Consider the following 25,354-nt stretch of genomic DNA (forward strand, 5'->3'; position numbering starts at 1 on the left):
GCTTTGTAGGGTTTCCAAGTCTATCTGCAACTTCAGAGGGGTGCCCACACTAAACTTCACCAGTTTGGAAGATGACAGTATTGAAAAGCTAATTTGGGGTGATTAAAATAGCATGTCTTATGATGCACATCATCTTAGGATCAATAGAGGATGAATGTGTGCAAGAACCAATTCTGAGCCAATTCGGTTTTCACGCAATTAAGAAAATAAAACTAAGAATAAACAGGTAAAAACAAAACCAGAAACTTTTACAGCAATGTTGGGTTTTGCAAGTGTCGTCCCTTCAGTCATGAAAGAATTAAGCTGGAGTTTCTGTAAACTAATGATAGCAAGATGGATAGAGCCAATTAACAACAACAACAACAACAACACTCGATTTATATACCACCCTTCAGGACAACTTAATGCCCACTCAGAGTGGTTTACAAAGTATGCCATTATTATCCCCACAACAAAACACCCTGTGAGGTAGATGGGGCTTACTGTTTGTAGGTTGAATGTTGCCAGAAATGGAGAGTGCTGTGTCCTCCGTTAAAACCACAACTACTGCATTCAGCTGGTATGAAGACACTTATTTATTTGCTTCATTTATAACCTGGCTTTCCTCACAGTGGAGACCCAAAATTGCTTATATCATTCTCTTCTCCTCCATGATGCTCAGCTTCTCACTGAAGAAATGATAACATGAGAGAATAGCTTTGCTTTGCTAATTGTGGTCTATTTAGCTAGTTCCCCCTCACTCTGGAACACCTGTCAAAGGCAGAATGAACTGCAAAACCTAGTTCACACTTGAAGGTATTTACCATGCCTTTGTGGCTAGGATGGGACGGAAGCAGAAAAGGGGAATGGTTTGGTCCAACAAAGATGGGAGACAGCTCGGTCTTGGGAACTAAAGTTGTTACCTGTTGTATCACAGACTGAGGAAATAGCTTGATGCACAGTTCCTCATCTATAGGTTGATCAGAGCAAGCAGTCCACCCTCTTCCCTTCTGGGAAAAAAATGCAGAGACTTGATCAGAAGGCTGAGGTGCTGGCTTGGGATTTCTACATGGAGTTATACCCTCTTTAACGGTCTCCAATGGGAAGAGAGTGTGTTGTGGGGTGGATAGTCCGTTTCCTTTTTTCTGGTTTACATTGGTCACCTGACATTGGCTTTTTAAAATAGCCCTCATAAGACATGACCCCATGCATGGTTTCCATGCCACTGGGGACATTGGTCATGCAGCTTCTTGGTGTCAATTGATGAACAGAATAAGATGGGTATGTTCCATTTTGAAGCGATGCAGGAAATAATTTAAAGAACTCAGGTCTTCTTTAAATAAATTTTTTATTCAGTCTGATTACATCCTTTCTTAACTCTCTGTTTTTGAAGTGTTTTTTCATACTCACACAAATCTGAGTACCAGCAGCTCCAATCCTGCCTTTCTTCTTGTTCTAGAGCATTCTTGCTCTAAGTTCAGAGAAGGATTCACGTAAAACTTCCACATGTGTGTTTTCAGCTTAATGGTACTGAAGTCTTCTCTTTTCAGCAGAACTGAGTTTGCCTAGCTGTTGGGATCTGTGGTCTTAGCAAAGCTGCTGCCAGGAGAATGATCCCAGCTGAATCCTGGGGATGGGGAACTGAGGAACTGTTTTCATCCTTGAATTTTTTGAAAAAAATTGAGATTTAAGAAAAATCTAGGCATGCACTGTCCAACTATGTTTACTGTGGTTCCTCAAAAGAGCCCTGCTAGTAGACCTATATCAGAGCCAGAGTGTTTTTTACATTTAGGACATATAACAACATATCACCATGTTACTCCGGATCTGTTAATCCAAAACATTCTGTAGTCTTGTGCACACAATTACTAATGTGGATTATAAACCCCATATGAAAATAATAATATAAATAAAACTAAATAGAATTCATCATCCTTCCTTTTTCATTACTTTAAATGTAAAATGGTGTTTCATGTATAAATAATGAAGCCTTAAATGACCTTGGACTGTGGTTTTTAGTACACTTCTCCCTGTCCTTATCCATCTGTTCCTGTTTAAAGAGATAAAAAGGGATTCCATTTCATAGCTGGACAACTAAAACAGTAACTATCTTACAGTAAAAAAAAACATGTTGGATACAGCGGGACTAGAAGATTTAAGATTTGAATTGTTAGTATTAACCTGTCACACTGGCATAAATTTATGCTCTATTACATTTTTATACCACTTTTATTCCAAGGATCTAAAAGTTCCAGGGGAACCATGTTTTCGCCTCTGTCACTGTATCCTTCTAACTAGCCTGTGAAAGAGGTTAGAGCCACTTCCATATGTCCTTACTAGGGCGGCCTACCAATGGTACTCTGATGGTTCTCTCACTCATTGCACACCTCGTCATTTCCTATGCGCAAGCAGGTCATGCTGATTCCGGTTTTTAAGTGTTTTTTTTGTGAGACTGGTTTTGGTCCATGTTTATTTTTGATGCAAGTTTTCTGTGCGATTATCCTCCCACATCAATACACGCGGAGGCTTTTTTGTGCTTCAGAAGAACCCTCTCACCAATCTCCAACCCCTCCTCTCACCATTACCCCTCCTTTAAACATCACATGTGTACTTTTCGTGCTTATTCCACTCTCTTTTTTGTAAAAGCCAAGCCAGGAAACAGTTAAAATGCTGCTGCTTCATCCCCCTCCCGGCAGCTTCCCTGCCACTTTGTTTCCAAAGGGCTATGCAAAATGAGGTTTTTTTCTCTTGGGCAAAGCCTGAAACATGCCTGGCAAGGAGGGAAAAGCCAGGAGGAATGTGCAGTAACGTTACAATGTTACAACCCATTCTTGCCTTTGAAAAAAAAGAGTGTGTGTATACCCAAGGGAGGAAGGGGAAAGTAGCCATTTAACCCTTTCCTGTTTTTTAAAGCCAGCAGGGAATAAACAGCAATGTTAGGAATTGTTCCTGGCTTTGAAAAAAAAATAAGAGAGTGCCTACATGGCTGGGGGGGAAGAAGCCAATGGAGAAGCAGCCTTATGACCTTTACCTCACTTTACTGATAAAAATGGCGGAAAAGCTCCCAGGGAAAAGGTAATGGGGGAGAAGAGAAGCAGAAGGGAAGTACAGAATTCACACTGACATTAATCAGGCCAGACACAACTTGGCAACAGCCATATGTCCTCGGGGGGTGGGGGAAATCAGTGATACCACAGACAAACATCAGTACTGCATCCCATGACTACCTTGCAAGTATGAAACTCCTGCAAACATGGGAAGCAGAACAGATACTGAAATGCTTTAAAGTCCCAGTGTGAAAAGGACCTCAGTCAAAAACATTCCTGTGTGCACCCATGTAAGCCACTGCAGCATCCCGAAAAGCATATCTCCCCTTAGTATACCTATTTAACATGTAGAGTACATATTTTCTCTCTCTCTTTTTATCGTTTGCTTACATGTGACTAACCTGCACACAGTAACCAAGTCTACCTGGCACAAGACTCATTTACTAGGTGATTTAATCTCCCAACATTGCCAGCATGCAATGAATTTGAATATTTTACTATTTGGGGAGTTGCTCTTCAACAGTTTACCAATTTCTGACATAGAAATTAAAATGTGTGTTCTTGATTGTAAGAGAATTTCTTTTGACACTATTGCATTTGTGACCATCATGCCTCTAGTCCAATGAATGCAGGTCAGCCGTCTGATTCACCATTAATGTTTCTCCTACCCAATGCTTGCTTCAGCAAGTAACCTTCCAAGACTCTGCTGAAGCTGTAAGAGCTAGGGTATGCAACCCGGTTCTTTGAGCGCTGTATCCAAAATGCACACCATAATGTTGGTGTAGGGGTCTGCCAACTAGGTCACCAAAGTGCTTGGTCATGCCCATGGCTGGTTCAGAGTATTTTGATACCCCAAGCAGGTACCTCCATCACCTCATGTGCAGCAGTGGCGCTAGGGTTTTTGGTGTTTGCAGCCGGCTGGCAGGCCAGGCACCCCCCCGCGCATGCGTGCACACATGCACTGGCCTGCGTGATGACGTCTCGTGTGATGTCATCATGGGAGCACATGGGCCGCTGGCCCGATCGCTGCAGCGGGTGGCTGGGATGGCATGCAGGTGGCCTCCGAGCTCTCCCGCTCGGTTGCCCTGCGCCACCGCAGACGCCTGCCCGCGGCTGCTGTGCCCGGCTGGGGGTGTGTGCTGGCGGCAGCAGCGGCACGGGGCAGGAGGGATAGGAGGCTGCAGCTCCGTGGCACACGCTCCCACCCCTGCACCTCCTCTGGCGCCCCCTCCAGCACCCTGTGCCCTGAGGCCACCGCCTACCTGGCCTCAATGGGCGTGCCGGCCCTGCTCATATGCTACTGTTGGCTGGAAGCAAGCCAAACACCTTACTACATTGGTGGGCTTCTCATTGTGCCACTCCAAGCAATGTCTTCTGAGTGGCTTGGCTAGAGAAGTGGCCCGCATCTTGCCACCCTCTGGAGCAGCAGCTGTTTCCACTGCGTATAAAACTAAGGATGTGCATATTTCTTTTTCTCCTATTTTTGTTTGTGGCTCATTTTTGTTGTTTAAAACTTCATTTTTTTGTTATATTCATTATTACCCCTGATAGTTAGTTGATCATTTTCATTATTTATTACGTCTCCCCTCCGCCCACATACTGTGAGGGCCAGATTGGAGGTTGTGCCAGAGCTGCCTGACATCAATAATGTCAGGCTTCCTGGAGCTACATTTCCCAAGATGACCCAAGCTGGAGATGGAGGCAGAATCTGTGAAAATCATTCCCCCAGCCCAGTGCTGAAAGGGCACTTCCATGGTGGCAAATGATAGTAGGATACAAGTAATTGAATCTGTTTAATCCTTGGAACACTGTGTGCTTCCCTTTTCCAACACTGAGGGCCAAGCTACACATGATGAATGACACTTGAACAGCAAGTGTATTTCTCCCTGTTCACTTGCCCTCCACTCAATCCACTTGCCGTTCAAGTGTCATTCGTCATGTGTAGCTTGGCCCTGAGATGAGTATTGCCTTGCTTTTTTTTCTTAAGTGGAAAATCATTGTCTCCCTGCAACAAGAGTTTCCCCATGGCAGCCACTACCATCTATTTCTTGGAGACAGAATGTTGTGCTGCTAGTGCTGGATCAGGGCTTCTAGTGAAAGTATAGTTCTCTACACGAGATCTAGGCTTTTTATCACCTGGATAGGCTTTGAGAAGAGATTCTCTCAGCACTTTGCTCGCTGCACTCCTGCCACCCATACTGTACTTCCTCTTCTGTCCATCATGTTTCAGTTCTGTCTCTTTCTCTACCTCTGCTGTGTAAATGGAGAAACTCTGGTCACATTTCCTTTGTGGGCTTCAGCTTCACTTCCCTGTATCTCAGTCTAAATATTCATCTCTTTGAGGCAAGAAACAGACCTTGCTTTATATCCTTGCTAGGACTGGATCTTTGGCTTCTGCGGTAAGTATCCACAATAATAACCATGAAGAGATCATTATGAGAAATTGGGGGGGGGGGTTACTGAGGAGAGGAGGAGGAGGCAGCATTTATTGTCCAAACAGTTTCCTCAGGCCAGGTGGGTCATTAATAGAAAAGCCCTTCCCTGCCCCCTTTTAATCAAGGCTATCTTGGGCCTCCCAGCAGGCATGGAAACGGCAGAGGGGGCCCATTTGGGTGGCCCAGCTGGGAGGGAGGAATGCTCAGCCCTGCAATTTATCCAAGAGCCTGTAATTATGGGTATAATTCTAAAGGCCTGTTCCACTGGAAGGGAAGCAGCTTTGCTGAAGGGGATGGAGTGGAGAGTGAGAGAAATAGAGAGACGGTGTCAACATGTGCAAAAGAAGGCTGAGGACATTGTTTTTTTCAACATCAAGTAATTGATCTCCCCAACTTTCACAACTGTTCATTTCTCAGCTGGGTTGAGAGAGAGAACTTCTTTTTCAGCTTGCAGGGAAATAAGATTGCCATGTGTCTAGTTTTGGCCTGGACAGTCCAGTATTTGGGGGGACTGTCCAGTAAAATAGTCCCCCAAATATTGGACACCTGGCTTAGGCACAGCCCCTCCCTCATTGGTTGCCTGGCCTGGCTGCCCAGCTTCCTGCAGCTGCACAGTATTGCCGCCGGGCCAGGAAAGCGGCCTGCCACTTCAGGTTCCCAGGCAGTCTTCTGCATCAGTGTTATGCTGTCCAGGAGCAGCCAGCCAGCCTGGCTGGAAGTGGGGGGGGTGTTTAATGAGATGATGTCACTTCAAACAGTGATCATGCCACCTGGGAGCACTCATGCGAAAGGTGAACCCCCCCCCCCTCTCGGGTCCAGTATTAGGCCAGATCCCATTTGACAATCTTACTGGGAAGCTGTGCTACTAATAGTATAGCCCTAATGTCCTAACTCCAGCAGCACTCTGGAGTCTATTCGTATGCCCCAGTGAATGGCTAGAGATCATTGCCCATTCTGTGAACTCTAGGGCACAGCCTAAAGTAGCTTCAAAAGTAAGAAAAAGTATGGCAGAAAAGAAAATCTCCTGCAAAGCAGTGTCACAGAGTAGCAGCCACCCCAGTACCCTGTTGACAGGGTAGCTCAAGACAAATTCTTGCTCTAGCCCTGCAAGTCAAGCTGTGATTCTGCAAAAGCCCTTTAGCTTCCAACCAGCTCTTCCCCTGGGCATATCCTGCTGGACGTGCTATGTGGATGTTCTTAGATCAGTCAGCTCTGAGTTACTAGTCACTTCTCCATTTGGCTCAGAAGTCCAATTCAGCTTTCCCCACTGTCCTTGTTGGCATCCAACAAGCTGTGTCATGGGGGCGGGGGGGGGGTGGTAAAGGAGGAAGCTGAAGGAGTTTGTAAGTGAGTTGTGAGTTTATCTCCCAGGGCAAGGAGATTTGGTATGTGAAAAGGGCCCTATACATTGGCTTCTCCAGCAGGATGGGGCAATGCAGTAGAACCCACATGGTCCAAGGTCCCACTGATGGGAAGGAGCCTGATATCTAGACCAACAGCATCTTAGATTTCTAAAGCACCAGAAGACAACCTCCCCCCTCCCCCCCCCCAGCATTTGCAGGACCACAGCCCAGTGTTTTCATCCCTGCCCTTATCTGAACAGCCTTGGGGAGTCTGTGGGAAGGAGTATATATGTGTGCAGTGTATGTGGGGTGGAATGGGGGATAATCCAATCTAATACTTCAAGCCAAAGAAGCAGTACAATTGGGGGTTTGATCAGGAGGGAGAGGGACCTTTTGCATGAAAAAGGAGAGGGCTTCCTTTGTTAATTGGAGTAAAAAAGAATTTGCATAGGGCTCCTCATTAACATGCTCACTGTTGCTACTTCCCTGGATCCCAGAGTCCCCTCCCCCAGCTTTGCATCAAACAATGCTGCCCTCTCAGTGCAAGGGAAGGGTGGGCAGGAACAGCTTGTGGGTAGAGAGAGCTGTGGCATACAGAGCAAGGGTACCTAGATTATTTCCCTCCCCCGCTCCCAGATAAGTAGATCCCCATGTAAACCATCCTTGGCAGCCTCTGTCATTTTCCTTGTCTTTTCATGTTGCTCTCTGGTTAATTAGGGTGTTGGAATTTGAGGCTTCCTCATTCCCTTTTGAAGCTTCAGATTGTCCTGTTCCAAATCAACCCTAATTACACGGAGTATCTCCCTCTCTCTTCCTTTCTTCACAACACTTGCATATGCACCGTCATTTCTTCTCCACCAGTTGTTAATACATAAATAAATCCCTCTGCCATCCACCTCACTTCACTCTAGGCCATGAGAAGGTTGCTTAGAGGGCCTTGAGGCACCTTCTAGTTAGCTGAAGGGGCTTGCTAGTGGTTCAATCGTCAGTAAGGTTTTCTGGCTTGCCTGTGCATTGATTTCTGTCCTTGCAGGCTTCTGTGCCCTATGATATAAAGCCACCCCCCCCCTCAACATTTTAAAACTGGGCTTTGAGCTTTAAATCAATCTGATGAAGGACTCCTCTAATTTTTGGGATCCATCTTTGCCTGTGGTTTCAAGTTTGACCGAATGTGTTTCCCACCCTTCCTTCACATTCTGGTTGTTGGTGTGGTTTCTCTCCTGGGTGGCCTAGTCAAGATCAGCACAGATCAGCATGACTCCTGGTGCCTTGCCTCCCAATGGTTTGGATTCCACCTCTGACAGGACACTCCCCTCCCGACTCTTGCCATCTCGGATGCACAGTGTATGTCCCTTCTCTGTGTTCTTTGGCATGGCCTCCTCTCTCACTGGCATCCCAGCTGTTCCTTGGGATAGAGCAGGATGGAAATAAAAAGCATGCCTGTCAATTGACTTTAAAAAAACTTTTTAGCAGCCACAAAATATTAGAACTAGAATGTATACTTACAAAATGTCACAAAATAACAGGTCAGAGAAGGATAAAGAATTGTTGGGCTCAGCACTGAATTCTTAGTAGAAATGGAAGAGCAAGCCAGCTTTGATGTCAGGAAATAAACAGTGCAATCCTTAGCAAAGTTATACCATTCTAAGTCCATTGACTTCAATGATCTTAGGAGGGTAAAATTCGGTTGAGGGTAGCACTGAGAATTTTAGATAAAATACCCAGGATGAGAGAATACCAGGAAGCAGTAGAATTATTAGGTGAAGGGTTTTCTTTTCATATTATTCTGCTTCTAAGTTTAAAAATAAAGGGAGGTATGGAGGTATTCACAGTGCATGCTCATTAGTGTTTTAAAAAGATGTTAAAAACAGTTTTTGAATATGACCCATTATTGGGGACTCTGTCCACTGCAGTGTAGTGGACAGAGTGTCGGAATAGGATCTGAGAGACCCGGGTTCAAATCACCAGTCTGCCATGGAAGCTTGCTGGGTGACCTTGGGCCAGTCGCACATTCTCAGCCAAACGCACCTCACAGGATTGTTGTAAGAATCAAATAGAGGAGAGGAGAATGAGGTAGGCCACTATGGGTTCCCACTGGAGAGAAAGGTGGAGTATAAATGAAGTTAGACAAATTGATTGATAGAAAGATACAGTAGTATTCCAGTAGAAGAAGAGTATATGCCACTGTAGTAAATGAAATTAGTGCATGTAAATTGTGAATTGATTAATGAAGAAAGTTTCTTTTCATTCTTCCCTGCTGGTACCTAAGAGAATTATTAAGCTTTAATAGGTTTTAGATTGAGTAGCTACTTGTGTAAAATTGGTGATCATTCTTTTTTGTTGTGTTGTAGTTATAGGTGCTGCCACAAAAGCTACTGAGATATTTAACAATGGACCCCCATCTAATGGGCCAGAAAACAGAGCAGCAAACTTGAAGCCAGAACTACTTCTATGTGGGGATTTTCTCCCACATGGAACGCAAAAAGCACCTGAATTAAATGGCAACCGGATCAAAAATAAACCTGTTTGAATTTGGTTCAAAAAGCCAGCTGTGAGGTGGCTGCAGAGGGAGAATCTATCTGGACTCTCCACCTGTCTTTACCACAGGAAGAAGCAGAGCTAAGCTCTACTTTCAAGGTTCACTGGCCCTTGCCATTCCACCCGTTCTAGGTCCCTTGAAGGGCATTCTTCACTTTCCCTGCCAAGCTATGCTATATATATGTAATGTGGTTGGGCAGTGGGCTGTGGGGAGCCCAGCAGTGATAACTATTGCATCCAAGGTTGCCAGGTCCCCCTATCTTGAAATGCTCCTGGTAGGAGGAAACTTCTGTTCCTTTGAATGCATGTGAAGAACACCCCCAATGATGTCACTTCCAGTTTAAACTGGAAGTGACAGGGCCTCAGCAGGGTCAATAGCATAGTTTTTTCATTGTGTTCAGCCCTGCTGAGACCCTGTCAGTTCTGGTTTAAACTGGAAATGACATCATTGGGAGCCTGCAGAGCATATACACACCTTTTCACTGCATGTTCTGGCTAGCCTCCCCCCTCCCCTGCCAGCCAGGTGAGTGGTGGCTGGGGGTGGCAACAGGGTTGGGGGTTCTCCTGGCCCCAGTACGGGGCTGGCACCCCTAGTTGCACTTTTGTTTAGACACAACAGGATGGGTGTGGGCAGTATGCTTGCCATTTCCCTGCCTGGGGCAGGGGATCCCCTGCTCCCACCTCCTCCCCCCACCCCCACTTACCTGGCCAGTGGGGGGGGGTGCCCACAAGCAGCACGGAGCACCCCCACGCCCCGCAAGAGGCCCATTTTGGGCTGAATTGGGCCCACGGGGGGGGGCAATTCAGCCGTTTGGCGAGTGTGGGAGCTAATTTCTAATTCTGAAAGCTTACATCTGTAAAGCAGGAATAGCCATTACTGCCCTCATTTGCTTGTTTTAAGGATAACTGTTGACACTTCTACACAATTTGGGTTGTCAACTCTGGGTTGGGGAATTTTAGAGATTTGGGAATGGAGCTTGTGGAGGACAGGGTTTGGTGAGGGGAGTAACCTCAATGTGACATTTCTCCAAGGAAACTAATTTATGTAGTCTGGAGATAAGTTGTAATTCCAGGAGATCCTGCCTGGAGGCTGACAACCCTTTCTACGTTATAACTTTTCACCAGTTTGAAACTAATTATTATGACTTTCACCCCAAAAAGATGGGAGCTGTTGTAGTTTTGCAGGGTTGCTTTGAGTTCTCAGTCAGAAATCACTGGTCCCTTCATAGAAGGGAAAGAGGGCTGTAGATTACACACTGCCTTTACTTAAAATTGTGGCACACTGTAAGATGAAATTATATAAAATATTTTCATACTATTTTCTGGGAAACCTGGGATTCCTCGGAAGATTAGCTGGGGTGCCTCAGGGGGATAGGATTCCCTGAAAGATGGCTTGCCTGCCCACTACCCATCCTTCCTTCCATCATGTACTCACATTTTGCACAGGGTCCAGCTTGGGAAATTTCTGGAGATTTGAGGGCAGTGTTTACGGAGGTTGGAGATAAAGCTCAGCAGGGATGTGATACCATAGAGTCTACCCTTTGAAGCTGTCATTTTCTCTAGGCAAATTGATCTCTGCAGTTTGGAGGTCAGTTGTAATTTTGAGAACTGCATCCCCCACCTGGAGGTTGGAAACCCTAGGTGAGGCTCAGGAAACCTGAATATTGCTCTCAGTTAACTGGCTGTGTTCCCTAGAATGTCCCAGAATCCTTTATCATATAAAGAAATTCCACAGCTGATATACAATGATTCTAGAGCAGACAAGATTGATGTGGAAAGGGTTTATAATAAAAAACAAAGTTATAGCTAAATAGCAGCTATTGGGATGGACGGTGAGGGTTTGAGGCATTGGTACAGAGAAATAGCCAGGGTTTGGTGTGGTGAAGAATGGTTGATTCTTCTCCTCATAGCAGTTCTTCAGGACCTTGGCTGTAGAATACCCAAGAAAAAACTTGTGAAAGCTAACAAGAAACAACAAGGGAAGGGGAGAGGCATTTTGTAGCAAGGCTGAAAGTAGGAGTTTCTGTAGAGTGAAAATTGGGGAAACATTGTTGTGACAGACTACGTTTAACAGCAGGTTTCTGAAGTGCAGCAAATTCAGAGAGCTGGGAGGGGTGGTGGTGGAGAGTACCCTCAAGTCATAGCTGACTTATGGCAACCCCTAACAGAGTTTTCATGGCAAGAGACTAACAGAGGTGGTTTTACCATTGCCTGCCTTTGCAACCCTGGTCTTTGTTGGAGGTCTCTCATCCAATTACTAACCAAGGCCAACCCTGCTTAGCTTCTGAGATCTGACAAGATCAGGCTCCCCTGGGCTATTCAGGTCAGGTTGCTAAGAGGGGAAGGGTTAACTATTCCCTAGAATTGAGAACTTGAGTGACAGGCAGCTCCCTATTTTCTGACTGGCCAGTTAAAACCAGTCTGAAGTCAATGAGTTGGTTTCTGACAGGATTTTGGAGTGAGGGAGTCTGACAAGAAAAGACAAACAGGTTCACCTTTAGAGTGAAGGGAGAAGACTCCTTTGCCTTAACAGTAGTATTACTGTCCTGAGGAAGAATTTTATCTAAGAATTCAATTCTAAATGTCAGCATAAGTTGAAGTACACTTTACACAGACACCAGAGAACTTAGAATGTGTTTTGGTGAGAGTGATTGGGTAGTGGGTTGAGACTCTCAAAAAGAAGAGGGGTTATATCTTCTGAGGAGAAACTTTGGCTCTGAGAAGGACCCTGAGTCTGTTGTGAAGGGGAAATGGTTTTAGACTACTCAGGAGAGAAATACCCTCTAGTTTCAAGAAAAAAACGAGTTAGGTGCTCACAAAGAAAGTGAATAACTCCAGAAAATCTGAATTGTCATAGGAAACTCCCTGAAGAAACATTGTTACTGTACCTGAATTACTAAGTAAAACACCTCTCACTGTTAAGAACCAAGAATATATGAAAATAAACTTCAAGGATACCATTTTGCCTGTAACACAAAGGGTATTCTGTAATACCAACAAAATTTTACCTCTGCATTTCCATCCCCTGGCTATACTTACTTAATCCCTGCCTGTTAAATAAAGTTATTTTTTTAAAAAAATTATACAATCTCTAGTGCCATTTCCAACAAAAAGGAAGAGGGCTCCTGCTTTTCCCCATCAAGTTCCAGGGCTGGGCTGAAAAGCCAAAATTATATTTGTGTCAGCATGGGACAGACTTTCAAAACCACAAATATTAGCATACTACTTGGGGCTGTTCAGTTAAAGCAGGGAAACTGAATTTTGGCAGGAAAATCTGCCTCACAGTGGGGAGAGTGAAGAGGGGGTCTGTCAAAAGTGCATCTACCCTTGGCCTTGTAAAGGAGGAAAACAAATCCATGACACTCCACTTTTGCCTGGTCACTTCAACATTGCCAGTAGGTGAGCCACAGTACTCTGTACTAGCTGCAGATCCAGAATCTGAGGGCCATACTGTACCAGATGTTCAGCCATAATGCTTTTTCCTTTTATTTCCCCCTCTTTTTTTCACAAAACCATGTAGCGAAATACCCATGTGGGAGGACAGCTTTCTTAACCTTTTACCCTGCAGTGGCTTTTCTGTTCAAAATCCCTTTTCCTGTATGCTGCTCTCTCACCCCTGACAAGAGTTGCCCCATGGAGGAGAAGCAGTTTGAGGAAAATAGTTTTTAGACGAGAAGAAGAGTTAAGAAGCTGCTACAGTCCCCCACATGCAGGTCTTCTGCTGTAAATTGTGTGTCATGAAAAAGAAAAGTGTGAGGAAAAATTACATGTGACTGAGCATCACATATCTCTATGGCCAGTATCTAACCACATCATCAAGAAAATCTTTTCTTAAGATGGTCATTTCCACTGAGCCGCCCAACATTTTGTTCCTAAGAATCAGCAGACCTTCAAGAACTGCACAGTTGGAGCCTGCAGTGGCAGGGTAGAATTGATGGAACTCACTATCCTCCTAAAGAAAATGTGTCATTGAAATGAGGCATTGTTGGGGAAATTAACTCATCAAATTAGATTAGCAAAAAATCAATTAAGTATGTATGACGTTCATGCTGTTTGGAATCCTTTTATATGTTTTGCCACCCAACACTCAACTTTTCATATTTTGTCTAGAACTAGGAATTTATGGAAATATGTAGTGTAATAAGCAATGTATGTATAGTTGTTAAAGCTGCACAGACTTCTTTTTACCACTGTAAAATAAATAATATAATAATAATTGTTAACTTTAATTTTTTTCTCTTAATTTGTTTACGGGTTTTTCCTGTTTGTTATGTTTTGTTAATGTGAATAATGCAATAAAAATAAATGGGGTTAGATATAGAAATTTATCTTTAATCCAAGTCTATTAGGCTGCAGTCCTGTGCATACTTACTTGGGAGTAAGCCACACTGAATAAAGTAGGACTTGCTTTTGAGTAAGCATGCATCTGTATTAAGCAAACAACTAATCCATAATAGACACAATAATTCACTTAACAATCTTCTTTAAAGATCACTAATCTGGACAACATAATCCTATGAAAACTTTCAATTCTAGCTTTTCTTATGGTGATAATCTGAGGTATCCATCTAAAGGGGCAGAAATAAATGAGTAGTAGGGTAACTCCAGGGTCTCTCTTTATTTCCCCACAGAGGGCAGCCGTGTCAGCCAGGAGCTTCGGTATACAAAAGAGAAGCTAGGAGAAGAGTCTCTCTACACATCCCAGATGCTGATACAAACTCCTAAACAGGAAGGAGAAAACATCCTGAACCCAGAGGCCTTAGAAATGCATCTTGAAGCTGCTTTGGCTGTTAGCAAAGTCCAAGTCTTACTCTATGGAAAGTGAGTAAAAAATGGAGACTGTATAAAACCATCTAGTCTGTTACCAATAGCCAGGTGTCTTTGGGCACTCACAAGAAGGGCATGAAGGTGATATCCTTCCTCCACTTTTTGAACCCAGCCCCTGGTATTCAAAGATATACTGCCTCTGTATTTGGAGGCTCTATTTAGCTATATTGTATTATCTAACACTTTTCCCTAACACAGACCTTACTTAAGGGACTCTCACAGTCTCCTGATGTTCATTGCTTCTGCTTCTTCTCTCAGGTCATGGGACCTCAACAAAATCTGCTACAAGTCTGGAGTCCCCATAATTGAGAATGGGATGATTGCACGGGTGAGTCACCAAAGGAATGCAGACATCTATGGAAAAAAGGGATGCACAAATACCCATGGGAGAGAGGTGGATCAGCTGGGAAAATTTTCTTTATTATAGCATACTATAACAAAGCATACTAATTCCCTGGGGATGTGCTGATTGGCTGGACAGTGGGTGGACTCTAGTAAAGGATATCCAGGTTGCTATAGGGATAGGATGGAATCTCCAAAATGGGAATGCTGTTACAATGGAGTAGCTTCCCAAAGCATCTTTCTGGGTGGAGAGACAGGTTTTTCTCCGCAGACTGGACATACTCCTTTCTGCTGGACTACCTGCTCTGGTAACAATCATTCCTGCATAGCTGAGGCTTTATCTCCTTTAAGCTATGTGCTGGGGGAGTAGGAAGAAGGAAGCCCATTTGATCTTTTTTTGCTTTCAGCAGAAAGCAGAACTTGCCCTTTGGTGATAAGGATTTTCCCCTTTACGTGCAGGAATAACAGGATGCTGCTGCTAACCCTTCTGAGAAATCCTTTTATATAGTTAGCAAGCAAATCCTCTCTTGTATTAGGCTGGTATCCTCAGAACCAAGCTAAACATGACTGTGTTTAGTGTCTAACATCAGAATGCTGCTGCTATTTTAAAGCCTAAAAGGGTCAATTTTAAAATGCCACGAGGATCGGGCCCATAGCACAATGGGACAAGGGGCTCTTGTCCCCCCCCCCCCACACACACACACAACACTTTTTCAAGTGCCAAAACAGCCATTCCTGCCACCGCAGAGGACAAGAGTGCCTCATCCTGCTGTGCTGGGGAATCAGGCTCTTGCTGCATTTTGAAATCGCCCCCTTTAGGCTTTAAAATAACTGTGACGTCCCCATGTCAGACATGAGGACACTATCACATCTAGTTTGGCCCTCAGAAGAAAGGCTTCACTTGCCTGGATTAGCTCATGTAGCCAGGATATGGCTCCCAGCCTTCATTGTTTGAACTGAGGAGTTTGCATTGGGAATGTTGCTTTTTGGATCCCAGCTGCTCCAAAAGGCTGCAAGAAAGAGAAAAGGTAGCTCTAAAATGTTTCTTTTAGATATAGAAGGTCAACAGTTGTAGAGAAGATATACTCAGTAGTGAGATTAGGTGTGGGTTTGGACAGGTCAAAGAAGGGGGACGCCCTAGTGAGATGAGGAGGATTGTGAAAGTGGAGGATTGTGCAGGGCTGTTGAGAGTCAGTGAAAATCCCCAAACAAATATTCCCTTGGAGGTTTCCTAACACAACCCAGATCTAACCTTCACATCATATGAAAACAAATAATATAACTTTCCTGGCTCTGTGGACCTCCAGAGTGAGTAGGGTCCTTCTTGGTGTACCTGAGTGTGTGGCTTTTATTCATGACTATTTCTTGTCATCCCCAGATGATTGAGAAGCTCTTTCCCTGTGTTATTGTAACTCCACTGGACTGCTTCTGGGATGGAGCCAAGCTGCAAGGAGGTTCTGCTTACCTCCCGTGAGTATCTGTGTTTCTGGCAGATTTTTCTACCTAAGTATGATTGTTTTATGAAGCAAAGCTTGTATTAAAAGGACATCTGTGGTATTTTAAACAGCCAGCACAACAAGTCGGCTTGCCAGCTTTCCAGTGACCCTGTGCGGTTCCACAGGAGATACCTGAAGCCATTGGCTGCCTCCTGTCTCTTTCCCCTAGGAGACATGTAATACCACCCCAGTCATTTACTTTTTCTCTTGAGGCCCTCATAGTTAATAAGAGGCACTTCCATGAGGTATAGACCACTTCCACACTTCCTTAATGGGACAGCCTGTCAACAGAACTCTGGCGGGTTCTCTCACTCATTACACACATCATCGTATCCCATGCACAAGTGGGTCATGATGATCCCGGTTTTTAAGTGTTTTTTGTGAGACAAGTTTTGGTCCATGTTTATTTTTGATGCAGGTTTTCCATGCAATTATCCTCCTGTAAAAAAAGGGGAGGCTTTTTTTGTGCTTCAGAAGAAGAGCCCTCCCCCAAATCTCCAACCCCTTCTCTTGCTATTACCCCTCATTTAAACATCACACCTGCACCTGGCTAGCATGTGCAATCGTATAATTCCCCTTTTTTTACTTTTTTTAATGGCCCTTGCCCTATTACGATATCTGTGTATACAAAAGGGAATCATACTGCAGTGCTTGTTATATCGGATCACTCAGCAATCAGACTATCAGTCTAGGAACAACATTGAGAAAGGAATGCCATTTCTGCTTTTATTTTAAACTAGCAATAAGGCTCATTGTTTGGAAAAATACAATAGCCCCTAGCAGTGCTTCCCCCTCCCCACACCTCCCCTCATAACATCAGTCGAGGGGGCAGGGATCAGGAAAGAGATCAGAGACTCCCTCCTCCTCAGGCCCCTTGGCCACTGCTCGGTTTGTGTGAATCCCTCCCAAGGCTCTGTGGAGGTGGCAGGGAGCTCCACCCCGCCAGCCGCTGAAGGACCTTGGGAGGGCCTCACTTAGGGTTGCCAGGCCCCCTCGAACTCCCAGCGGGAGACTGGGGCCTGGCTCTTACCTTGGAGGAGCTCGTATGTGCGCGCGCACTCCTGCAAGAGTGATGACGTCACTTCTGGGAGTGACATCATCACGCAGCCCCCGTTTGGGCGCTGATCAGGCCCGTTGTGGGCCCCTGTGGAGTGCAGAAACACTCCCATGCCCCACAGGGGCCCACAACGGGCCCAATCCATGCCAAAATGGGCCCAATCCGTGCCCGTTTTGGCACGGATCGGGTCCGTTTTGATGTGGATTGGGCCCATTTTGGACCCCTGTGGAGCGTGGGAGCGTTTCTGCGCTCCGCAGGGGCCCACAACGGGTCCAATTCTGCGCCAAAATGGGCCCAATCCGCGCCCGTTTTGGCACGGATCGGGTCCGTTTTGATGTGGATTGGGCCCATTTTGGACCCCTGTGGAGCGTGGGAGCGTTTCTGCGCTCCGCAGGGGCCCACAACGGGTCCAATCTGCGCCAAAATGGACCCGATCCGTGCCAAAACGGGTGCGGATTGGGCCCGTTTTGGCACAGATTCGGCCTGTTGTGGTCCCCTGCGGAGCACAGGAACGCTCCTGCGCTCCACAGGGGCCCCGATCCAGGCCAAAACAGGCCTGATCCTGGGGCAGCTGTGCACGGGGGCATGCAGCACCGCAGGGGGGCGTGCATGGAAGGTGCGCGCCCCCCCGCTGGCCAGGTAAGTGGGGGTGGGGGGTGGGAGGGGTCTGGCAGCCCTAGCCTCACTGCAGCGCTGAGCCTTTCTGGGCCCCTGGAAGCCCCAAGGAGGCAGCAGGGAGGCAAAACGGTTTGCCCCCGGCTTGCGTCTTATCCCTGAATACTGCACCTGCATAGGGATAAGGAGTGAGTGGTCAGGAACACATTTTACCTTTTATATAGTAGGATATGGAATCGTGCAAACGCGCTACTCTACTGTTCGCATATTTATGAAGCACTTTTGTATTTATAACTTTGAGCGGGAAATCAACAGTAGAGAATGGAGTACTAGGCATGCCCAGTTTCTAGAGAAGCTGAAAGACAGGACAATGGTATAGCGCAATCCCACATGCGCTCAAAAAAAAAAAAGGAAAGTTGGGCGGGAATGCACCAACATCATTTGTGGCAAGGCACAAATAAAGAACACATTTTCTGTTTTGGGACCTTTTTTCACAACAAACACTCACGAAACACACATTTATTTTTATTTATTTATTTATTTTCAATTTTTATTCTGCCCTCCCCACATTTCCAGCAGGCTCAGGGCAGATAACAAAATACATGAGGATGATGCATGTGAAAAGTGAGTTCTCGAAGCCAATTGGGAAGGTGCGGCTTTGAGACAGGGAAAACCTGAAAAAATTGGAATATGTGGAAGCGGCCATAGAGTACTAGTAGTAAACGAATAGTAATTATATTACTTTCCCCACATGCCCAAAGCAATTCACATGTGAATTGCAGTCATCTGTATAATAAACTTGTAAGGTGTGACAGTAGTGTTCTTCCCACAATTAAGAGAGCAGTACTGAGGCTTAGAGAAAGGTTCTTGCCTGTCTCATAGTCAATTAATGTATAAATTGAGATCTGAATTGGGATTTTCAGTTTATAGCTCATTTTCGTAATCATTAAGGTAAACAGCTTTTATGCATTATGCAGCATCCAACAAGGAAAAAGATACCTGAGGCAGGAATACCTGAAGCAGGATACCTGAAGCAGGAATGCTTGGCTGCCTCCACCAGATAGTATGGGAGGTGGGAGGAGTTCATATCATGGGGGAAATAAAGTGAGTGGCCTATCCAATCACATGTTGACATATTGATGGGCATCTTATAGGGTTGCCAGGTCCCTTTAGTCCCTCAGAGGGGGACTGGGAACCTGGCACTCACCCTCTGTAGCCATTGGTGTCCCTTCTTGCGTGTGCATAGCTCGCGTGCGCTCCCAAAATGCGTGATGACATCACTTCCGGGAAGTGACATCATCATGTGGGGTCAAAGGACGGCCTGGCATGCACTCCTGCACTTGCCGAAGGGCTGGATCACCCCTCTGTGGGCATGATTTGGCACAAAATGGGCCCATTGTGGGGCACAGGCGTGCCACAGTGGGGTGTGGGGGCGTGCCACGCTGCCAGGGGGCATGCTGTGCCACTGTGGGGATGCCCCGACCCCCCGCTGGCCAGGTAAGTGGGGTCAGGGGGGAGGAGGTGGGAACAGGAGATCCCCTGCTGCAGGCGAAGGATTGGCAGCCCTAGCATCTTATAACCTTCCAGTATCCGTGCCAAAGTTCGGTTCCACCATGAAGTCACAGCTGGATTTGCCTATGTGCCTTTTTGTGGTAGGTGGGGTTGGCCTGAGCAGATCTCATTGCAAACCATAGTTGATGATGTTGAAGGTAGGCCTCTGCTGATTGTTTCAAAAAGTACTTGACAAAAGTATAGATCATAATAGGAATTTACTGAGCGCCTGGATTCTTGGCCACTTTGGACAAGATTACTTTTTTCCAGTACCTCTAAGACATTTGCCAGGCAATCAGTGAGCCTTTAGTATTGCTCTGTGTATGGGGAAAATGAAGCTGATAAAACAGGAAGTTGAAGTCATTTGTAAGAGAGTTGAGGACTCCTGCTGTATCAAGCAGATGTTTTTCGCTGGCATCTTTTCTAGGAGACAAAGCATGCTGTGGTATTCTCTAGAACTGTGAAGTTAGCACCATCATGATTCTGTGGCTTTCCTTCTCCCTATCCCACTATAGTGTAGCCAAAGGGATGTTGCTTCCAGTCCTCCTCACCCCTTGTTCTATAAGGCCACACGTAGGAAGGAGTTGCAGCAAGCAGTGGGTGGCATGGCAGTGTTGCATCCTCCACCCTACCCCATAGAATTTGGGAAAGTGCCCACAGCCCCAGTCTCTGCTTCTTGTCTGGTTTCTAAATCAGAGGAAAAACACTTTCCCTCCTAGTCTGCTCCTCCCTGAAGCTTTTAGTTTGGGGCCAATTGCTTTGTTTTGCTGCTCTTGCTGCCTCGTAATTATGTTTCTATTAAGGTGTACAAAATGGGGGATGGAGGGGGAGAGAGGGTAAAGATGTGGGGACCAGCCCTCTGGAGGCACTGGGGGAGGGAGGACTAGGAACAATAGCTAGCATTCTTTCTGTTTACAAGTGTGTTTGTCCATAAGGGGCCCTGGAGACTTATGCTTTGTCAGCAAACGGCAACACCATGTATTCTCATGCTAATGTTACTTTGAAAGCTCCAAGTTGTCCAACAAATGGAATAGTAGCTTTATTCAGCCTGCTGCTGAGAGAAAGGGGACAGCGAGGGAGGGAGGACAAAATGGATTTCTTGAAAATAGAAAGGGAGGGATTTTAATATCAAGTTGCCAGGGGGAAGAGTTAGGTTCCCCTTGAACTCAGCAATACCACAAATCCAAGGTGAGAGTTTTTAAGAGACAGTTGTCTTGCGTCCTGCTACGGCTACTTTACATGGTTGCTGGGTTTATGTGTGTGTGTGGGGGGGGGGTGATTTACTGAACAATCAAGGATATTTCCCCTTAACCCCAAAGCAATGAGAGTATTAAAATAAAAAAGTAATTGGCTGCAGAGTTTGGTGCTTTGGGGCCCACGGTATCACTGCCTTCTTGAGCCTCTTTTTTTAAAAAAACAGATGAGGTGTGAGGCTTTAAGAATACACTTTGCATAACTCAGGTTCCTGTGCAACCAGGGCAGCTGGCAAGGAAGTCAGGTTTTTCTTCTTCTTTCCAGAGCCTCCTGTGAAACAGACTTAAGCTGCTTGTGTTCTTACCTCAGCACCCAGTCTTTTGGGTTCCATGTTTATTTGTAATGTCTCTCATATCCCCCTCCCTGCCCCACAAAAATTTCACACACATCCCAAAGTTTGCTTGTGAATGGCTAGAATGGAGGAGTCTTTCCCCCAGGTCCAGCTTCCGCTTCAGTTCAACTGAGGGTCTCTCTTCCCCCTCCCTCCTTTTAATGCAAAGGGAGCGAAAACTTGGGAGAACAAAGAGCAGCAATCTATGGAAAAACAAAAGGGCCCGACTTGGCTCAGTGAAGCAAGAAACAGCAGATAAAAGAAGCTCTCTTTGGGAGTAGGAGCTGGGCTGTTTGGAATGTGGGAATCGGGCAAGAAGGAATCTCCTTGGGACCTGGAGTTTTATGAATGATTGGAGTGATTCTGCCCCACGCATGAGAAGACTTTCTCTGCCTGGTGTAGCTTTCCTCATCTTGGGAGTGTTTCTTTTTCTTCCCCTTTAAAAAAAAGAAGAAGGAAAACCTAGGCTTTGCTTCATGATTCATGTTGAACACAAAATGTCACAAACCTCTTCCTCATCCCATTCATTATTTCATAAACTATTTTGGCTTGGTTCGTAAAATAAACTTGTAGCCATGTGAGAAACAGCCACTTGCAGACTCATTGCTCCCTTGAAAGAGCACCAGCAGAGTCCTGAAGGAAAACTTTGCCTGTCAGGGCTTCCAGAGTTTTGACAGCCTTTGAGGGCAGATTCTGTTGAACCCAATGTCCTCCTATGTAGAACCAAATGAACAGATACCAAGAAAAAGAGTCTCCCGTTTCTCAGGAATGGGCCTATGTGGGAAAATCAACCTGCATGAGGTTGCCAGTCTATGAAACAAAGTGCGTTCCTGTTACTTCCATAGTTGTATGGTAGGAACGGAAGTTGATGCTCCTGTTACAATTTTGAAATGGGACGGGGTGTGTGTGTGTGTCATGCCTGTCAAACTTTCCCCTGTCATTTAGGTATTACATACACAGAAGTTCAGGCCTGCATGATAAAGACTGTTGCTGCCTCGCCCACTGGAAAGGAGATGTAAAAGAATCCCTTTTACTTTGTTGGGAAGGAAAGTACACCTGTAAATTCTTTGGGCACTGAAAGGTGCACCTGCTAGGCCTCCTGTCCTATTCCATCCAGCACTTGTCCTCCCTCCCTGCTGTTGCCAGTAGGACACAAATATTGCCCATGAGAAGTGAAAAGATAAAGATGGGCAAGTGCATTGGGTGTGGTGTCAGGTGGGAGGAACAGTGGAGATGGCCTCAATGATGTATAGCATTTAAAGCCTGTAGGTAGCAGCTCCTGTTCAGAAAAGGCTCCATTCCTGTTGGGAAGAAAATTATGATAGGCAGTGAAGAAAGGAATTTTTGGATAGCAACTGATTAATAAAATAAAATGCAAGGATTTATTTGGGTTGTAGCTACCATTTTGGACCCAGTGAACAAGATGCAAAATGTTATATCAGCTACAATATACCATGTATGAACACACTCACTGGCAGTTGGTGCCTTGGGAAGTATCATAGCCTTCGCACCTGCCAGGAAGTGTGGAGCCACACATAGCCACTGATATTTCTCTGGCCAAGAGGAAGATTTGCACATAGATAAGTTTTCCAGTGTGTGTTGGGGAGTGAGCTCTCTAGCACCAGAGAACTTTAAATCCCATGTGTGTTACTTTTATTCTGAACTATTGATAAATCAACTTGCTTTTGAGCAATTCAGATTATCCTGGATTATTTAGGAGGTCAGATTAATTTCCGCTATTCCTTCTGGCCTTTGAAACTATTCTTGTTGGCTCTTCTTTGAAATATGCTGGTAGAATTAATTTTCCATGTGTCACCAAATGCAACCAGATCTTCCGCTTCTTTGATTGTGCACTCAACTATCTCTAGAGCAAATTTTCTTAAATTATGATGCGGCAAGAACTACAGTCTCTCTCATGAGATCCAGCAGTTACACTTGAAAGATATGCTCTGTGCAATGGATGCTTCCTAGCCTCTCCTCCGTTTGTAGTCTCTTGCAGGAAATCATTTGGTTTAAAATGGAATTGTGAAAAAAGCAACAGTTGCAGCCAATGAATCACTGCTCTTTGCTGAACCACTCTACAGTGTTGAACCACTTCCTAGAGACTTTCCCTCCATTGTCCCCATCACCTATTCTGTTGGGTTACAGCTTTTTTCTCACAGTTAAGTCATTGTCAAGGTAACTAGGAAGAGCGAAAAGGATGAACTTTTTACTCGTGACCAACTAGTCTGTGAAACCTACTGTCTCAGAAAGGAGGCAGGCAGAATTTTGAGTGGATCAGATGGGCAGGAAGGAATGAGAAACTCTAGGGCTGATGAGTGTTGTATTTGTAGGAATGTGACCACCTCTGTAGTATTAGTTATCTAAGAAGACCATGGTTGGGTCTGAGGCTTTCCTGAGCTACATAGGTTTGTGCATTGAGACAATTGCATCTTAAATGGCTACCCTTTTTTTAACCAATAGAAAAATGTATTATTTTCCATCTTCCTTCAGAATGAGCTAACTACCTGTTCACCTATATACAAATGTTCATTTATTAATTTGTTCATGTTATTTATAGTCTACCTTTCTCATTGTGACTCAGGGCAGATTACAGTGTAAATCAGTGCAATCAATAGAATAAAACCTGATAAACAAAACAATAAGATTAGGATTACAGAAATGTCAAGCCAAGCATAAGTATTAGACATGATGTGTTAACAGTGTCATACATAGGTAGATAATGTAGTGAAAGCAAGATAATACATACAGCAGACAGATAATATATGCTAAACACGTAGCCCACTGTCGGACAGAACAACACACATACAAGTCCATAGGGCAGTGTACTCCTTCCTCCTCTCCAATATTTCTTGAAAGCTTCCTTATTGCTTCTATGATATACTTTGATACCCCCCATCTATACATGACTTCAACCTTGTATACACACACACATGCACATTCTCTTTCTCACACTTACACACTATTTTCCCTCAATTTGATCAAAGTTAAGAGCTGCCAGTACTAGAAGAGGGGTCAGTTCCATGTCACTTCACCCCTTCCATTGTACTGGTGTGGCAGCCCACAGGAAATGCAAGTCACATCATTCCCTTGATATATAGTGAACAGCGTTAGAGATTCCAGATGACCCAGGTGCAGCTGCTCTACAAATGGCAAGAAGCAGTGCTATCTGTGTGCTTCCCCTGCTCAGCATTAATGCCAAACCGTTTTTGTATTTCTACAGGGGCCGGCGGGACATCCAGTGGACCAACTTGGACCCCATTCAGCTGATGGAGGAGCTAGGTCAGTTTGCTTCACTGGAAGGATTCAAAGAAATGCTAGATAAGGCAGAAGTTGGCCAGGCCTATATGGAGCGGCCCTGTCTTGACCCCTTTGACCCTGAGTGTCCTGCCAGTGCCCCTAACAGCCAGAGCCGGAAGGTAAGTTTGAACTCAGAATTTTCCTAAGTGTTGTGTGAATGTGTGCATAAAGATGGGCTTATTTCTCTCAAACAACATATTAGTTAGTAAACCTGTATCTCACTTGTACCACTTTGGACTACAGGTGAAGCTCACTTAATGGAATGTTCCATACGAAAAAAATATTCTGATTTATAGAAAGCCAGCATGTCAGGGAGAAAGCTAAGCTAGTATCTTCTATCCTGGTATCAAGTTCTCTATCTGTAGAACTTTTTTTGTGCAGAAGAGCATTCCGTCAAGTGAGTATCACTTGTCTTAAGTGGTACAATCAATCCCCTCTTCTGCTGTCTGTAAGAACTAGGCTACAGAGATGCTTGCTATCAGGGAGATAACAAAGAGCCTATCAATGTGAAGGGTTCATAAGTTCCATTTAATCTCCCACATACTCTTGTATTTTCTACCTCTGTCCTTTTTTTGCTTTTCTCCTGATGGTAGACCTACTTTGATGTCACAGTAGCCACAACTATTCAGATGTCACAGTCTCTTGCTTGCTTGCTTGCTTGCTTGCTTGCTTGCTTGCTTGCTTGCTTGCTATTGGCTTCCTACTGTAATGTTATAAAGAGACTTACCTGCTTTGACCTGAGGCAGATTAGTGTTTAGGCAGATGTTTGTATCTTTAAAATCTGAGTTCTGAGATAGGTGAACAAATTTCATTTTGAGCCCCTCCATGTATGTCAGGAGGCTCCATGACACATGAGTAACAGAGAGCGAACATCTTTTACTGCATTATGTGTCTTTTGCATTTATGTCCCTGATGCGGTCTCTGAGGCTCTATTCCATTTATCCCCACTTGCCTGTATACATGGCTGCATACAGCCTTTATATATGTGTATACCTACACACATTTGTTCCCTGTGAATTCCCTTGACAATCTTCACTTGCTGTGAAACTGATGGGACTGCACTGGCACTCTAATAACTTCTGTTGTATCCTAGTCCCCATTCCAAATGGGGTTAAAATTGTGCTGACTTCTGTGAGCAACAAGTCAGGCTCCATCAACTTCTTTGGAGCTAAGCTGCCAGGCAGCTGCTAACTCCTCTGTTTTTAAAGCCTTTCCTCTAACTTACTGACTCCTATGTGT

The 25,354-nt window shown here is 45.0% G+C and overlaps 1 protein-coding gene across 2 annotated transcripts in view; it reads left to right on the top strand.

Moving 5' to 3' along the window:
* PTCH2 (patched 2) overlaps window positions 1-25,354 on the top strand; it is a 68,530-nt gene that overhangs the window by 18,407 nt on the left and 24,769 nt on the right. For both annotated transcript variants that reach the window (XM_054981266.1, XM_054981267.1), the window contains exons 3-6: window positions 13,974-14,163; window positions 14,428-14,497; window positions 15,890-15,981; window positions 24,039-24,234. In XM_054981266.1, coding sequence (XP_054837241.1) covers window positions 13,974-14,163; window positions 14,428-14,497; window positions 15,890-15,981; window positions 24,039-24,234 — 548 coding nt within the window. The remainder of the gene's footprint in view (window positions 1-13,973; window positions 14,164-14,427; window positions 14,498-15,889; window positions 15,982-24,038; window positions 24,235-25,354) is intronic.

This window comes from Eublepharis macularius, chromosome 5, assembly GCF_028583425.1.
Source record: "Eublepharis macularius isolate TG4126 chromosome 5, MPM_Emac_v1.0, whole genome shotgun sequence".
Classification (NCBI taxonomy): Eukaryota; Metazoa; Chordata; class Lepidosauria; order Squamata; family Eublepharidae; genus Eublepharis; species Eublepharis macularius.